This window comes from Equus caballus, chromosome 9, assembly GCF_041296265.1.
Source record: "Equus caballus isolate H_3958 breed thoroughbred chromosome 9, TB-T2T, whole genome shotgun sequence".
NCBI classification, from domain to species: Eukaryota; Metazoa; Chordata; class Mammalia; order Perissodactyla; family Equidae; genus Equus; species Equus caballus.
In genome coordinates, this window is record NC_091692.1 from 12,860,512 (window position 1) to 12,879,274 (window position 18,763).

General features: G+C 37.2%; 1 protein-coding gene across 50 annotated transcripts in view; it reads left to right on the plus strand.

Moving 5' to 3' along the window:
• The window catches only part of STAU2 (staufen double-stranded RNA binding protein 2), a 298,725-nt gene that overhangs the window by 102,816 nt on the left and 177,146 nt on the right, over nucleotides 1-18,763 (plus strand). For all 50 annotated transcript variants that reach the window (XR_011421546.1, XR_011421549.1, XR_011421544.1 and 47 more), the window contains 4 exons: nucleotides 4,192-4,351; nucleotides 5,607-5,714; nucleotides 7,799-8,011; nucleotides 15,505-15,642. Coding sequence is in view for 43 of the 50 variants with exons in the window: in XM_070222151.1 (XP_070078252.1) it covers nucleotides 4,192-4,351; nucleotides 5,607-5,714; nucleotides 7,799-8,011; nucleotides 15,505-15,642 (619 nt within the window). In the remaining 7 variants the exon portion in view is untranslated. The remainder of the gene's footprint in view (nucleotides 1-4,191; nucleotides 4,352-5,606; nucleotides 5,715-7,798; nucleotides 8,012-15,504; nucleotides 15,643-18,763) is intronic.

Below are 18,763 nucleotides of genomic sequence, written 5' to 3' on the forward strand. Positions count from 1 at the left end.
TATCATGGAGCAGTGGCTCTCAGACTTCAGTGTGCCAAGTCTCACCAGGGAAACTTGTGAAGTGAAGGTTCTTGTTCCATCCCTAGAGACTGAGTCAGTGATCAGGGTTGGAGCACAGGAATCTGCTTTTTTAACAAGAACTAAAGATGATTCTGATAAAAGTGGGATCACACTTTGCAGAATACACTTTGGAGGCTGTGGGTAGACATCATTTGACCCTGGAGCTTTAATAGCTTGGACGGGTGAGTTTTCATGGCTCATCTTTTAACAGTAATCACTATGGGGATCTAAGCGTTGACCACAAAATTATAATTGAGAAAAATCATTCAAGAATGGCAATGCAAGATTAGGTAAATAGATACTAATTTGTAAAAATGTGTACATCACTTATTATAGGTACTTTACCAAAAATGAGCTTCATGTGTGAAGTGAATAAAAATAGAAAAATGAGCTTCATGTTTAAAGTAAATAAAAATAGAAAGAGGAACTCCATTAAATAGAACGTCAACCTTTAAAGTTAGTAAACTTTGAGTGTTTTTTTACCAAATGAAATAAACTTTTCGAGAACAGGACCTAACATACCAAAAAACATTCTGTATCATCTTTCTTATAATTTAATCTGGGTGCTGTTAATGAGATTGCTCTGGTTAGTCTTAATTGTCATGATGATGTGAGGAGATGTGATATATAAGGTATTCAAACCACGGGGGGTAGATATTTAGGAATCATTGTTAAGTAAGAAGATGGAGTGAAACTGGAATGAAACGAGTCAGGCGTCCGGTCTTGGTATTTCCTGTTGTTAGTGCTAGAATGTTCTATTTTTTAATGTTCAGAATACGACATACCCAATTTTCCCTCTGATATTTATACAATATAATTTATGTATACATATGTATCCACATGCACACACATACACATACATAGAGCCATATTTGATGACTAAAAAGGAAGAGACCCCAAGGGCTCTTTAGTGTGCAATTAATATTTTGGTCAGAAAATCAGCAGATTGTTTCAGTATGGTTATGTGTTATGACATCATATTCCAGTAAAGTTATAATGAACAGAAATTTTGTTTGTCTCTGTGGCCAACCGAAATGAGTTTTGTAATTGTCAGCAGGCCTTGGTGATTATGGTGGCGCCCACTCCCTCTACTGTAGTTAAAGGTCTGTTAGCATTCCAGTTGTGGACCTCCACTTTCAGAAGTCTATAATTAATTGTAAACATTTGCTCTATGGTGAAAGCTTGCCATATAAGATCTCAGTGCAGGAATAAATTTGTGATTTCAGGTTGTCTGTCTTAAAGTTTTATAGTGGAACCAGTTAAAAATATGCGTAAAAGTTCTGTGGAGGTGGGAAAACTGAATTTTGTGGACACAAAGTGAAGATAACCTGCATTTATCATATTGGTCTATCAAAATTCCTGCATTAAAGGGATCTAAAATTAAATAGGTAATAGGAAATTGTGCACTTCAGTACACAAGTTATTGTAATCAAAGAGCAAAAAAGATTGTGGTTTCTAATGCTTTTTAATCTTTGCATGTTAAAAATAGTCCTTTACAATAAGTGATTTTTTTCTTCTTTTAACTTTTTTATGTTTGCCAATTAAAAATGAGAGCATATGACATATAATAAAAACACTTTTAAAATACTTTATCTTAAAACAAATTAATAGAAAACTGTGGGCCAAGAAAATTGACCTTAAGAATTTGAAACAGTGATTTTTTTTGTTTTTCATAGCCTGGATTTCTCCACTACGTTTGACACTGTTGATTATGCCTTTCCCTGGCGTTGTGTTGTAATTTCTTTTCTGCCTCTGACCCTCTTTCATCTCCTTCACTGCTGTCTATTATTTCCCCTGCCTTTTGATCATGGGCATTAATCAGCTCCTAGCCTTGGGCTCTCTTTTTTGGTTCCTTTACACTTGCCCTTTCCAGGTGCTTATCCACTCACATGGTTTCAGTTACTGCCGCCTAAATCTGCATCTTCAGTCTCGATGTACATTTCCAGTCCCTCACCTTCAGGAAACCTTCACTGATTAGTGCTGTCTGCCTGGTGAATTCTTATACGATGGATTCTGTCCAGTTTATCTCAGGTTGGATATAGAACACTGCCACTTGGCTGTCCACTAATCATCTAATACTTACTGGGACCTCGATTAGACTGCTCTTTGCTTGGAAATAGACATTTTTTTGACCCTGGAGTGATTTTTAACTTAATTTTTTAGTGTTACAGTTATGGATCCGCCACTCCATCAAAATCAATCCCACTAGTTTTGCTAAATTGTCCAATTCAATGGTCGTATTTCTCAGTCATCCTTTTACTTGACCTGAGAGTAGCATTTGATACAGTCGCCCCCTCTCTCCTCCTAGATAGACTTTTTCCCATTTGGCTTTTAGGAAGGACACCATGCTTGCCTGGTTTTCCTCCTTTCGCTCCCTCCCACTGAGTTATCACTGTCTTGTGGCTTTGAATTCCATTTCTATATATTGATGATTCACACATTTTATCTCCATGTTAGACCTCTTTGCTGGAGTCCAGACTCATAAATCTGTCTGTCCATTTGACATCTCCACTTGGGTGTCTACCAGGCTGAATAATTTAACATCTCCAAACCAGGGCTGCTGATATCTACCCCCAGTAAACTCATTTCTTTTGCAGTCTTCATCAGCTCAGTATATGGGCACTCCATTTTCCAGTTGCTGAGGTTAGAAACCTGGGGTCATCCTTGACTCCTCTCTCATATTCCATAGGTTGTCCTTGGGTAAGCCCATCATCTCTACTTTTGAAATTCATCCAGAATCCAACTACTTCTCATCTCTTCCACTGCTACAACCCTGGTTCAGGCCACTGTTACCTTTCCCCTGTAATATTGCTGTCACCTCCTAAGAGATCTCCTTGCTTTGATCATCATTCCTGTGTAGTCTGTTCTCAACATAACAGTCAGATGATCCTTCCAAAATGTCAGTCCGATCATGTCACTTTTCTGCTCACAACTTTCTAATGCCTGGCCATTTCACTAGGGAAAAGTCAGATCCTTCCAGTGATTTCTAAGGAAGGCCCTATGGAGTCTGGCCACCTCTCCTCTCATCTCTTACCTCTCCTTCCCTCACTCCCTCAATTCTAACCAGATGGGCATCTTCCGAATTACTTGACCACGCTCGGCACACTGCTGCCTCAGGGCTTTGCACTCAAGTGTTTTCTCTGCCTCAAGTGCACTGTTGCAGATATCTGTGTGGTTTCCTCCCGCACTTGTTTCAGGTCTCTACACAGCTGTCGTCTTCTCAGTGAGACCCTCCCTGGCACCCTGTCTAAAACCTAGCTCCCTGACACTTCTGAACCTTTCCTTCATCTATTTAAATAGATATTCTACATATTTATCTTTTTGTTGTCTGTCTTCCCCAATATAATGTGTATTTTTTTCATTGTCATATTCCTGTGCCATATAAAAGGTACTCCATAAATAATTGTTGAATTAATGGATTTTAGTGCATATCCTCTTAATTTCTTCTAGGTTTATTCTTTCTTCTTACAGCCCCTTTTATCCCCTCATGTCTGCATCATTGCAGCTTTCTAGTCGTGTCTCCTTACCTTAGTCTCGTTAAACACAAACCTGCTAAAAATTTTCACCTTAAATACTTTTTATTATGATACTTGGTGCTTAAGAGTTGTCTTAAACTCCCTGTTCTTCCTTACATTGAATCTGATCTCCTCATGGCTTTGGATTGGTAGCTCCATCTCTCTGCCCCTCCTGTTTTTCATCACACCTGTCTTCTGCTGAAGCCACCGTAATCTGCATGTTGTCACCCAGATGGACTTGCTCATCTCCAGCCTGTGCGGTGGCTTCCCATCCAGCAGTACCAGGCCACCGGGCTCACTTCTGTCAAAATCTGACTGAAAACTTCCCGCCAGAAAGCCTTCTATGATATAATCAATTTTTACTATATTAATTTGTGTTTAATGTTGTTTTCTATAGTATGTTTTTCATGAAGATCAATATATACTCTTTATTCTCTATAGATATATTCACATATTTTATCTTTTATAGGTAAATTCATGAGGTTAAAACGTTACTGGGGTTAATTAGAGGGTATGGTACATTATATGGTTGATATCATTTTAAAGCAAACAAATCTTAATGATTATAGAGCGATTTTATTGGAATAACATTAATATTTTCATTTTCTTATTTTAGGTATCATTGCCCAATGCCCAAGATCTTTTATGTTCAGCTGACTGTAGGAAATAATGAATTTTTTGGAGAAGGAAAGACTCGGCAGGCTGCTAGACACAACGCTGCAATGAAAGCCCTTCAAGCATTGCAGAATGAACCTATTCCAGAAAAATCACCTCAGGTGCGGGCCTGCGTCGACAGTCTCTTTCTTGCAGTTCCCCAGTGAGGTTATTGAGAAGGCAAATAAATGCATTTTTCCAAATAAAAGAAATAATCTCTTCCGATAGGAGAGAATACTAAAGTGGTGATCTGCTGTGACTTGCTTCTCGGATGACCTGTCTACTGGGCTAGACCCCTATGTTCCTGCTGGGATGGCCTTACCTTTGAGAACCTTGGTTCAACTACAGAGTTCGCTTCCCAGGCAGCACGCAATTTGGGGATGTGAACAAGGATGAGAAATAACTTTCACTTACCTTGCATTTAAGGCGACCTTTATTGAGCATAGATAACGTCGTATTAATCTAGAATCAAGGAATTTAAAGGGCAGGAGATCTTCATGGATTTTTCAGTCCTACTTTATTTTACCAATGAGGATGTTGAGTCTAATCTTGGGGAGTTTCACCCATTCTCGTGGCTCTAGCTGCTTTCTTGATGGACTCCAGCTCAGGCACGTCTTCTAAGTCACCTTCCTATGAGTTCTCCATGTAGTTATTTCAGACTGTACAGTTCAACCTCTGCACTTCCCCCTTCCTCAAACCCATTATTCATCCCCCTTTGAGATTTATCATAGTTAATGGCAGAGTTAGGTATTTTTCTCCTTGTAAATTTTCATTACGACTCTTATCTGCTTGCTTATCTGTTTTCCCACTAAGTCATAAGCTTCTTGGCAGCAGGAATACTGTCTCTTGATCTCTTTATCTCTAACACTTACACTGTGTTCAGCGTATATGAGGCCCTCCAGAAGTGTGTGTTAAATAAGTGGATAAGTAAATTAGTACCAGAGCCAGGCACAGAGCTCCAAAATCCTGGTTTGCATCCTGTACTCTTTCTACAACTTAGTCTTCGTAGAAGATGAAAGATCATATTAGAACATCAGTGGCGACATTGTGGGGGCGGTGGAGGCGGGGGCGCCTGGAGATCTTTAAAGAAAATTGGGTTGGGGGATGTAGGATAAACTCAAATTAGTGTACAGTTGAGTAAAAAATTGTCACACTCAGCATTTATCCTTTTACTTTAAGGGAAAAAACTGAAAACCAAATGACAAAAAGCCTCACCGCCAAGCCCTGAACTACTGTGGTTACATGGGAATCCACAAGATCCAGGCTCTGGTTTCCTGTTTCTTTACTGTATTTTAGATCGGCCTGCTTGGTTGTAGAATATGTGTAAAGTTTGTTACCGGGTGAAGATTCAATGTCATCTTCTTTTTTGTGATTTAGAATGGCGAATCAGGAAAAGAGATGGATGATGACAAAGATGCAAATAAATCTGAGATCAGCTTAGTGTTTGAAATTGCTCTGAAGCGAAATATGCCCGTCAGTTTTGAGGTACGTGCTCAATAGAGATCTCGTGGTTTCCCCACCTCACCGCTCCTCATTATTTTAAATAAACAAACAAGTAAACACAGTTGAACAGCATACTAGTATCCTGAAGGAGTTAATGTGCTTCCTCATATCCAGACTCTCTGTCGTGAAATGTTATAGGCCCTGGGGAAAATAGTACTTATTATGATTTCATGGATTCCTGCTGGTTTCTTTGCCTTTTCTGTGTTAAGCCATTTATATATATATATGTGCTATTTTAATTTTCATCGTAAAATTTATTTTCTGAGTGTAGGATAATTTGTAGTACTCTATAAGGTTTTGGTGTTTTTAGTAGGATCAAACTGAAAATATTCAAGTTAATATTTAATGACACAAAGACTAATGTTCAATTTCTTCAAATTTGTGGAGACCAAAATATGTTTAAATTTAACCTTTACTAGTAAGTCGCTAAGAAGTAATTAAGCAGCTCACAAATTATTTGTAAAGTGATGTGAAATTTAAAAGAGAAAATAATTTTAAATTATTATAATACCTCCTTTATTAAGAGGTCACTAATTTTGCGACTCAGATATCTAGAAAATAGGCAAAACCCAGGAAATAAGCTGAAACAGTCATGTAGCATCTCCTTCAAATTGTGTGACTTTCACCTACTAGAAAGCTCGTACGTTTCACTTGCTGTCAGCATCAGCCGACCTCGACTGCAAACCTGTTTGCTTTCTTCTTAGACAATTCTAACAAGTTGAGTTATCTGATTTCTCAGCCCACAGCAGATTCAAAGCAGCAAAATGAGGAAGGCAGGGAGAAAATGCTCTTGAGGGCCTTTTGGTTCCAGCAAAAAATAATCTGGAAAACAGGGAAAACTTATCAAAAGTAATTGCATACCCTCAAAAATTATTGAAACCTGGAGCCTTTTAAAGGCTACAACAAAATTGGAAGTTTTGTAAGTCTTAGAAGCATCAGTATGATTACAGAATAGAATATTCGATGTTCATGATGGTGATACAATGTCAGCAATAAAGGGTTAAATATTTAGTATTCTCTAAGTCAGCGAAGTATATACTTTTTAAAAATTTTTATCTGAGGAGGATGTCCATCAGAGTGCTGAAACGAAACAGTTTTCGTGTTGCAACTAGTAAAGTTAAATTACTTGAAAAGTATGCTTATCATAAATTCCTTATCCCCAGTAGTGGTGGATTATCGAGATACTGTGTTGTTTTTCTTTTCTTTTCCTAGTTGGTACCCAATATTAGAAAAAATTTTCATGTAATGTTAAATGGTCAACTGTGTAACTAAGCAGGGTCTCTTTTATAGGTCAGAGTTTTGGAGGAGACTGAAAGTTTGAGCACTCAGGGTTTGGAAGACATCTTTCCTCCAAAAGCTGGCATGGTTTAGAAGAGCACATTAGTACAGGCTTTAGGAACTTTCATAGCTGACAGATTCATAATCCATTACTCTAGAAGGCTAGGTATTTTTATGGCATATCTACTTACCTTTTTAAGATCATGTCACAGAGAGTAAACATTCCTTTCTGTGTAACAGCCTTTGAGGCCTCTGTCAAAATAGGTTGTTTCTCTCCCATCAGCTGGTTTTCAGAGCCTTCCTCACACGGGATGCTTTATGGCCTGTATAACTCCAGTGAGACAAGGTCCTTGTACTCTGGTAACTTACTCCTGCAGAGCAGGAAATTAGCTATGCACACAGTTGTATACAAATTATCATTCTGGATGGCCTGTGTATCTCATCTAGTATGATATGGTTTATATTCTTAATTTTCTGTTCCATAAGAAGTAGGGTGACCTTAATTAGAATTGCCTGTTTTAAGCTCGTAAAACACAATTTTGACTATGAATTGGATATATTTATTTAGATTTCTGTTCTTTCAACTTCAGTTCATTAAGCATCATATGTATCATAAATGAATAGTCCCCATATAATACCTTCATAATAGTTTTATTAAAGAAATCTATAGTTTTGGCATAATTCTTAATAATTAAAATTCTGATTATAGTATGAACATTAAGAAAGATTCATGCTAGAAGAATGCATCGTTAAGTGCCTATATGAAACATTTTACTTATATTTAATAGGTTATTAAAGAAAGTGGGCCACCACATATGAAAAGCTTTGTTACTCGGGTGTCGGTGGGAGAGTTCTCTGCAGAAGGAGAGGGAAATAGCAAAAAGCTCTCCAAGAAGCGTGCTGCCACCACCGTCTTACAGGAGCTGAAGAAACTTCCACCCCTTCCTGTGGTTGAAAAGCCAAAACTATTTTTTAAAAAACGCCCTAAAACAATAGTCAAGGTAAGTGTATGCTTGTGAGCGTTAGTCAGTTTTACTGTATAAATATTATAGTTACTCTAGATAAAAGTTTTTCCATAGGGCACTACCTAAACTTATGGATTATACACAGTCCCAGAATCAGGATCGGACATGTGACTATAAATTAATAACGATTCTGTTTTGCTTTTTAGACATTTGTATACCTACATTTGTTCATCACATACCTCCCATATTTATGGTTTTTTATGGCTTAAAAATGCTTTCCCGTTTGTGATCACCTTTAGTATCATTCTCATCATGACTGTGTAAGGTAGATGGCATTACTCCTCATTTTACAAGTAAGGTTTTACAAAGCATCTTCAAAGAATTTGCTCATTTTTATTCACCTATCATACAGAGCCACCTGAACTCTGATCTCTAATCCAGTGATCTTTCTGTACACCACACTGCTATGTGGTGACTTCTTAGGATACCGTGAAATGCTGATAGGGTTCAGAGTGTAATCGTGAGTGATACTAACACTGGTGACGACAGCAGCAGCTAGTGCATGTGAAGCCCTCTGTGCCAGACTGTCCCAGCGCTTTGCGTGCTTTGTCCCATTTAATCCTCACAGCAGCCCTGTGAGTGAACAGTATAGTTTAGTTTCCATTGTTTCAGGTGTGTGTACCTCACCAAAGAAGAATACAGAGCACACAGCTTTTCAAGATACAGTGACTCTTTCTTTTACTGGATCAGATTTTATTTACATTAACAAACAAACAAAAAGGCACAGGTGAGAGGACTGAGATGAAACAGCACTCAGTACAGGACAGTGCCCATGAGTGCTCAGTATGTGTGACATGAATGGAGCTAGAGTTCTGTTTCCAGAGAAAGCCTGGAATTGCCAGCATGTCACTTGCCAGCTCAGCCTCACATATTTAGCAGACTCCTTTTGATTAAGCTCTAAAACCAAGGATTACAGGAATGACGTACATTTTATTGATGAATTTCTTTTGTTTAGATTGTGCAGTGGCATAATTGAAGTATTTCTATAGGTTGTATACCTTGTACCTTTGGTTTATTTGAAAATATGTGCACACGGGGGCCAGCCCGGTAGTGCAGCAGTTAAGTTCGCACATTCCACTTCGGCGGCCCGGGATTCACCAGTTCGGATCCCAGGTGTGGACATGGCAACGCTTGGCAGGCCATGCTGTGGTAGGGCATCCCACATGTAAAGGAGAGGAAGTTGGTCACGGATGTTAGCTCAGGGCCAGTCTTCCTCAGCACAAACAGGAGGATTGGCAGCAGTTAGCTCAGGGCTAATCTTCCTCAAAAAAAAAAAATACATGCACACACATTTATATTAATAAATAACTACATAAGTAACTTGTTCTTTTTAATGAATACTGTCACTACTTCACTGAGAAGATGTAGGTTATACATTCCTTGAAATAGCATTCTACATTATATGTAAGGTAGACTAAAAATAAATGGCAAATAGGTCCACTCGTTGTGAGTCACAGTGGTTCCTGGACGACTGCCTTTCGCTCATATGCTCTGACCACACGGTCAGGGGATGGGATGTGCTATTAGGAACACAAACTTTGCAGTCAATTTTGAGTGTGAATCCCTGTGACCTGAGCAAGTTACCTAACATTTTAATCTTACTTTTCTTCATTTATAAAGTAGGAAGAATAATTGAATTTGCTTCATAGTATTATTATAAGTATTAACTGAAATAGTACTCAAAATGCATTAGTAATTATTATTAAATATTTATCAGCTACAAATAATAAGTACTTAGTAAATTTTAACTGTTGTTATTTTGTACCTAATTCTGTCCACGTTTTATATGTACATGAATATATCCGTGGTCTATTTCCTTAAATCTTTTTATATGTAAAATCTATACCTTCTCCTTGTTGAAAGAACAGTGCTCTACATCAGAATGGCAGCACAAAACTGGCACAATAACTCCCATCTAATCTATTAAATTAAATCTGATCTTAATAAATAAGGAATAATAAGCCATCAGACAAGGAAAGATCTATAGATTTTTATAGTAGGATATAAATAGGACTCTTGTGACTTTTAACTATAGACATTAAGAGCAAGATTATTGTTTAAATGTTGTTCCCCAGAGCAAGAAGAAACATACTGAGTTCTCAGAATTACTTGCTACTACTTCTAGTATATAAGCATATTATTCTAGAACTTTCTTCCTACCCACCATTCAGATCTCATCTTGAACTTGACTTCTTCAGGGAAGCCTTCTCTGGTCCTCCCCAACTCCCAGATTAGGTTAGCCCCTGCATTTTTCCTCACATACATCACATTTGGAATTACTTGTATTACGTCTGTCTTATGTTAAAATAAAGCCTATAGATATCCTCTGAAATGTAAGATTATTTTGAGAAAGCAGCATGCATACAATGAGTTGGAATCTAGATAATTTTAAGCACGATCATACCTTATAGTGGGCCAATAAATGGATCAGTTTGGAATAGTGTCTTGTTTTTCAGCATTTTCATCACTTCCTTTTATGTCTTATATATCTAGGGTCTTCTGTTTCTTATACACAATAGAAGGAGAGAAAATATTTGTTGATGATTTGCCTTGATTTTATGTAAAATAATAAAACTATCACATTGTCTCATTTGATCCTCTTAATCACTCTGTGATGTAGCTACTATCCCCATTTTACAGATGAGGTCCTTGGTGTTTAAGAAATTTGCCCAGGATCGTGTAGCAGAGTCAGATTTCAGGTCCTCTCGTGTCTGACTCCAGTGCCCATCTGAAACTGGTTAGTTGTGAACTCCTTTTGGATTTTAAGATTTAAAGAAGGCTTTCCGATGCTGGAGGTAAAATTTTCTGGACACAGCTGTTACAAGACTGTCCTCCCTGGTTTGTGGAATGATAACCTAAGACTTGATATCCAAAGAAGAACTTAATTGTCAAGGGTGCCAGCAGTTAATTTCAATCAAGGGAAGAAACCAGCCATTCTGAATGTTCTCAGAACTCCATTATTATCTAATTGGATTTGTGCATCTGGTTCTGTCATTGGAATTCATGTCAGCAACAATGTCTTTGGAACTGACAGACATTCTTATAAAAGAGCCAAATTAAACAGGAATAAAGACAGCATACCATTGGAAATACTTATTTATTTGAACGTCTTCATGAGCCAGGCATACTACTTCTGGTGCTAGACTCAAAAGCTTCCCTTTACCATTTCATTGGTATCTCAATCTTAGACTTAAAAGTTATTGTCTGTATTTGTCTTTTCTCATCAGTCCTTCTTTACTTCCTTTATAATTTATTTAGTTTTCATTTTTGGTATATAAGTAGAAGTGAAACCAGTATTTTGTCAAAAGCTAAAATTGTCCTCTTCTCTCTCCTCTCCCTCCACTAACTCGCAGTGTTGAAGTTCTCCATCCTTTTCCTCTCTTACGCTTGCCCTCGGCTGCTCTTCAGACTTCTGGGGCTTCAGTTCCGTCTTTATATGGATGATTCCCAAATACTCTACCATGCTCTATGCTGCCTATAAGACATCTTCACTTAATATTTCATAGGTACCTCAAATTCTGTGTCCAAAACTCATCACGTTCCCTTCGAAACCTCTTTCTCCTCCAGCATACCTTACCACAGTGACTGGCACCGCCATTCGCCTGCTGAAATAGAAGCCTAGGAGTCGTTTTTAGTTTATCTCTTACAGACCCTTGTATCCAATCAATCATTAAGTCCTACTGATTCTATCACTTAACTATTTCTTAAGTTGGTCCATTTCTTTCCATTCCTTTGCCACCCTTTTGGTCCAACTCACAAGTGTTTCTTGCCTGAACTTACTACAGTAGGTTTTTCATTGGCCTTCTACAAGTACTCTTGACATCAAATGATCTTTTTAAAAGTATTATCTTTTAGAGACACCGATCGGATCATGTCATGCCTCTGCTTAAAATCTTTTAGTAATTTCCCATTGCTCTTTGGATAAAGTCCAAAATCCTAAACATAATTTAAAAGGCCCTGCAGGATCTGACCTGGAGGCTGTCCCTGCAGCACCGAAGTGGACACGGTTGAGACTCAACAGTTCTCACAAAGAGCTGAGATGATAGAGTGGCTCTGACAGTTTAGTGTAAGTATATAGTCTGTAACATAGTGACATAGTGTAACATAGTGTCTCTAATACTTGTTTTAGAAGAGATTTTCACAGGTGGAAATAAAGTTCTGATTATATGATACATGCAGAGCTTCATTTCTAAGAATAATATATGAAGAAAGTTAGTTTGCATGCAGAAAGAGTATTTGATTTGCAAAGGTTTTTTGTTTTCAAACCTTTCAGAAGGCGCTAAGAAAAAGCTGTATATAAACTTTTTTTAAAAGATAAACTTTATCATAAACGTTACCCAATATAAAGTTAAAAATAAAGAGAGTGACTTCTAAAATGTTTATATAGAACTCGTATGTAAGTTAAAAAGCATGCTAAGCAAGAGTAAGTAAGACGCAGCACCCAACTGGAACATAGAACATTTCTAGTAAGGTAGAAGCTATCCGTGTGCCCCTCTTCTGCCACATCCTGATGCCACCTCCCATAGGCAACCACCGTCACTAGTTTTGTGTTTAACATTTCTTTACCTTACAGTTGTACTACATGTTTTTCTGAAAAGTGGTATTTGGTTAGTTTTTAAAACAGCTTTATTGAGGTATAATTGACATGTGGTGAATTGTACATGTTTAAAATGTGCTGTTTGATATGTTTTGATATATGTCTACACTTATGAAACCATGACCACAACCAAGATAATGAACCTATCCACTGCTCCCGGTTTCCTTGTGCCTCTTTCTAGTCCCCCCACCTCACTTCCCAAGTAACCGCTTGTTTTTCGGCTGGCTTCTTTCACTCAGCGTAATCATTTTGAGATTCATCCATGTTGTTTCATGTATCAATTGTTGGTTCTATTTTATTGCTTAGTAGTATTCTGTGGTATAGATAAACTATCATTTGTTTATCCATTCTCCCTTTAGTGGATATTTGGGATGTTTCTAGTTTTGGCTTTTACAAATAAAGCTGCTGTGAACATTTATATATAAGTCTTATGGGCATATGCTTTCATTTCTCTTGAGTAAATACTTAGGAGTGGAATGGCTTGGTCATTTAGTAGGTATGTATTCAACATTTTAAGAAACCCTCAATTGTTTTTCAAAGTAATTGTTCCATCTTACATTCTCATCAGTCATGTGTGAGAATTCTAGTTGCCGCACATCTTTCCGAGCACGTAGTGTAGTCTTAAATTTCCATTGTTCAAATACGTGTGGATTGATATCTCACTGTGGTTTCAATTTGCATTTCTCCAGTGGCTAATGATATTGAGCAATTTTTTTAAATTCTTTTTTTTTTCTGTTTTTTTCTCCCCAAATCTCCCCAGTACATAGTTGTATATTTTAGTTATGGGTCCTTCTAGTTGTGACATGTGGGACGCCACCTCAAGGTGGCCTGACGAACGGTGCCACGTCCTCACCAAGGATCTGAACTGGTGAAACGCTGGGCCGCCGAAGTGGAGCGTGCAACCTTAACCACTCAGCCACGGGGCGGCCCCTAAGCAGTTTTGTGTGTTTAGTACTACATGAAACTCAGTGAAGTGTTGTTCAAACCTTTTTCCCACCTAAAATATTCTAAGCAATAATTCAAATAATAATAAATTATAATAAATTTTAAATAATAACAAATTTATTATTGGATTTTGAAAGGTCTTTATACATTCTGGATACAAGTTCTTTATCAGATGTGTGGTTTATAAATATTTTCTCCAAGCCTGTGACTTATCCTTTTCAAAGAATAGACGTTATTAATTTTGAAGAAGTCTAATTTATTAGGAGGAGGAGGAGGAGTGTTTTTATGAAATGTGATTCTGGTGTGGTATCTGAGAAATTGTCACCTAACCAAGGCGCAAAAATTTCCCTTACATTTTCTTCTGGAAGTTTTATAGTTTTAGATATTACCAGTTAAGTCTGTGAGCCATTTTGCATTAGTTTTTGTAACTGTATGGGCTGAAGGGGTTTTTTGCGTACGTATATCCAGTTGTTCCAGTACCATTAGTTGAGAAGGCTAGCCTTTCTCCGCTGAAGTACTTTTGCACCTTTGTCGAAAATCAGTTGACCATGATTTGTTATGTGTGGATCTGTTTCTAGACACGGTTCTGTTTCATCGATCTCTTTGTCTCTCGTTTTGCCAATGCTGCACATACTGTGTTGATTACCATAGCTTTATAATAAATTCTGAAATCAGGCAGTCTGTGTCCTCCAACTTTGTTCTTTTTTCAAAGTTGTTTTGGTTATTTGTCCTTTGCATTTCCATGTGAATTTTAGTATTGCCTTATTAATTATTACCCAAAAAAGCCTGCTGGGATTTTGATTGAGATTGTAATGAGTTGATAGATCAGTTTGAGGAGAATTGACATTTTAAGAATATTGAGTCTTCTGATCCATGAACATATATCTGCCCATTTATTGAGACCTTATTTAATTTCAGCAGAGTTTTGTGGTTTTAGTGGGCTTTGCATAAATTATTTCGCACTATATGTATTCTTCTGTGCTTGCTTGTCCCACTTAACTTTTTTTTCCCTGAAAGTCATTTATCTTGATGCATGTAGCAATACTTAATTCATCTTCACTGTTATATGCCATTCCATTGTATGAACATGCCATAATTTATATTCTTTTATTGATGAATGTTTAGGTTGTTTCCATTTTTTTGCTATTTAAAATAATGCACCTGTGGATATCCCTGTACACATAAGGTAGCATATATCAGTAACAGTTTTCTAGGGTATATACAGGCCTACAAAAAGGCTACTGGGGAGTGGATGTACCATCTTTGGCTTTACTAGACATAGCCAAGTGGTTTTCTAATTTATGTTACTATCAGCACCATTTAAGTTTTTGTTACTCCCCATCTTCACCAACTGGGTCTGTCGGACTTCTCAATTTTTGCTAAATTGATGGGTGTGAAATAGTATCTCATTGTGGTTTTAATATGCATCTTCTGAGTCTAATGAGATTGATTATCTTTTCCTGGTTTTTTCTTCTGTTAAATATCTGTTCATATCTTTTGCCCATTTTTTAGATTGTCTTTTAATACTTTTTAGGAGTTTTAAAATGTATATTTTGGATGCCAGATGTATCTTTTTTTAGTTATATGTATTGCAAATATCTCTTCCCAGTTCGTGACTTGCTTCTCATGTTCTTTTTGGTGTTTTTGATGAATAGAAGTTATGAAGCAACTCGACTGTACGGAAAAGTTTAAGAGCATAGTTGACTCAACTTATCACTAATACCTCTGAGCCCTACATCCTATAGAAACCTTAGTTTCAGATCCATTTTATGATTTTCTATTATAAATCTTCATAAATGACTCTCATTTTCTTCTTTAGTCACAGTTTTGGGGTCCAGGGGAGGAGGAGAGAACCACTGTTTCTTCAAGGATCCAATAACAAGTTTTCCAAGCATGGTTTGAAATTTTTTCTTAAATTATTTTTTAGGCTGGACCAGAATATGGTCAAGGAATGAACCCCATTAGCCGCCTGGCTCAGATTCAACAGGCCAAAAAGGAGAAGGAGCCGGATTACGTTTTGCTTTCAGAAAGGGGAATGCCTCGGCGTCGGGAATTTGTGATGCAGGTATTTCTAACTTTTATGTTCGAAGAGTTTTTTTGAAATTGAAAAAATTTGGAAATCCTCAGGTTGGAATAGAGATACGGGGGGAAGACAAACTAGGAGTTAATAGCAGAAAGTGAAGCTGTTTATACTTAAAGTCTTTGTGCCCTCCAGGCCCACCTACCAACTCGGCTGAAACATTTGAGTGTCAAGGACATGTTAGAACAGATAGGATGAGTCTGAAAGGACAGCGAGTTCACACAGGTTATTTGCCGCGGAGTTTATCTTTTAGAATGCCTATTTCTAATTTATTGTGTTACGGTTTGCAGTCGGAGGTTATTAACTACTGGGAATAGGAGACAGATGGCGTTAGAAACAAAATTTAGAAGGATGGGTGTTGTAGATGGAACCGGGCCAAGAGCATGAGCTTTTGGGTTATCAGGAAAATTAGGGAAACAGAGTAGCTGGCTGCCTAACTGTGGCGAGGACTCAGAGATTTAACTGCTGCCTTGTGCAGCCAAGAAAACTGAAGAATGGTTGCTAATGTGTTGGCTGATGGGTGGGACCCAGGAATGAGGTAGAATGCCTCAAGTCCTCTCCTGTTTAAATCTTACCTATCCATCTTCATTTGCCACTCAGGCCCCAGTATTGAAGAAACCTCTAATTTTTATTATGAAAATTTCAAACATATCCAAAGGTGGACATACTTAATAGTTCACTATAAAAAGAATAGTATAATGGAATGGTATAATGGCATATTGGGAAATATGCCCATCGTCCAAACACAGACAATTAAGATTTTTGCCGCACTTGTTTCCGCTATCAGTTTTTCTTTTCTCCCTCCCTCCTTTCCTTCCTTTCCCCCTCCCTTCCTTCTTTTCCTGAAATATTTCAAAGCTAATTTCTAACCAAATGTCATTTCAGCCTACATACTTAGTACGTATCTCTAAAAAATATGCAAGTTTTCCTTATATTTTCTTACATTAGGCATGATTCATTGGAGTCCTCTAATACCCAGTCTGTATTTAAATCCTCCTTGTTGTTGCAAAACTGTTTTTTGTTGTAATTGAGTTATCAAATAAACTTTTCCAGTCAAACTTATGGATCTCACCTTTAATATAATACAATGAAAATCAACAGATATTTATTAAGTGCTGACGATGTGGCGGACATTTTGGCACTCAAACATAGTATCTCATATTGATTAACTTTTCACGCATATCTCAATTTTACCTTTCTTCCTAATTTATAGTCTCCATGTTTCTTCGTCTCACCTCACAGTACCCCATCCAGTGGTATGGATATAGTAGGACCTCAGTAAACCTTTGATGTATGTTCGCTGCTTTCCTCCCTGATTGAGAGCTGTTTGGCTTTTGTTGGAAATGTGAACTTAGGATATAGTCACAGATACACCACGATTAGGAGCCTACATATCCAAAGAGGGGGCTATTCTTCTGCGGTTAGTGAACACGTTATTGTCTAGATGTCCTTAGGACACAGAACAATGTTGTTCTAGTATTCTCACTTTGATAAAATATGTGCATCATTTTTCTTTTTACTTTCTTAGCTTTGAAGAATTCTAGAAAGTATTCTTTGAACTCCAAAGCTTGAAGGGAGAAAAGTCACCTAAATTCTAGACCTGTATTAAGAATAAAAACTGGCTTTCATTTTATTAAACAATTCCTTTTCTATGCAGTATATTGAGTACCCCTTTTGAAAGAGGAATTTAGAATATCTTAAGCCAGCTTCTATTTTATGGGTATTCATAAACATTCTTGTCAAACAGGAACATTTGGCTGTGCTTTTAAATGTTTTCACACTGAATTCATATTGTTTTCTCTCCCTTCTGGAAGCCCCAGTGGATTCATTATAGTGTTGCAGCAACTTTATCAAAGTAAAGGCTTTTGTATAAACTACTTAAGCAATGTTATCATTTGTTATAATTGAATGTGGAAGTAAAATATCCAGGGATGATATACTCCTATTTATCTATCACCAAAAAAAAAAAAAGTAAGTTTATATGTTATAAAGGGATGTATTACTTGTATTGGTTACTAGATACAAGGAAGTCTCTGATGGAGGTATTTGGGTGTTTAGTTCCAGAGCAAATTTCTTTATTTTTTGGAGAGGGATATTTTAATTTTTGAAAGAGAAAATAATGATAAGTAAACTAAGTTGTATATCAGCACATTCTATTACTATGTATCATATGATGTTAGTTTTTCTACACATTAAGATCTCCAGGTTTTTAAAAACTACATCAAGCAAATTTCATCAATTTTATTTGTGACCCAGTGAAAGATAATGAATTAAGTTTTTGGTAAATGCTATTTTAGAACTTTTTTGTTAGTTTTTTGAAGACTTGATTTATTTAAATGATTTGTTTAAAGACAAAAATCTGGAAGTCTTAAATTTATTGCATAGCAAAATAATTGAGCTTCTTTGCAGACAAATTAACATTTTAATGTAAAAATCTTATTTATAATAGTTATAAAGTTTGTGAGCTTTCTAGGAAGATGACTTACGAAGTTTACTTAACATACTCACTTGACTTTTATAATGAAGTGATTTTTTTTGAGTGACCATTGTGTTGGTTAGCAGGGAATCAAAATCCTTCAGCACAGCGGTTGTTTTCAGTACTAACAAATAACTCTGGGATAACCACTCACAAACTCTTCAACCATGCAACTATAAAAACTTACTTGAGGCAAAGGGTGGGTGAATGGGAAAAATGAATCTGGAAGCATCTGTTCTAAAAGTAAGTCTTGAAGGTATCAGAATAGGTCAGATGGAAACCTGGCAGACCCAGATCCAAGGTGAATGCTGAGATGGGAACAGCGTTACCCTAGAGCAGGAGCCTGGAGCCCAGGGCCATCAGGACTGGGTAAATAAATGAGATTTAGGGATGCAGCAACATAACAATTGAATGAGAACGAGTGAGGTGTACATAGTGTGTAAAACAGATGAAATGTTTTCTGCTGCTCCGTGATCTTTTGCTTCCGTTTACTTTGGCAAGTCTTTTGACCCTTAGAGCTGTCGAGGAAGCTTCTGACGTCGCTGGCCTAATCTTTTAGCTAGCAGGCATTCCAGCAACAACAGAAGTGTTGGTGAAGCTGGGGAACAACCCAAGCCCTGGAAAAAATAA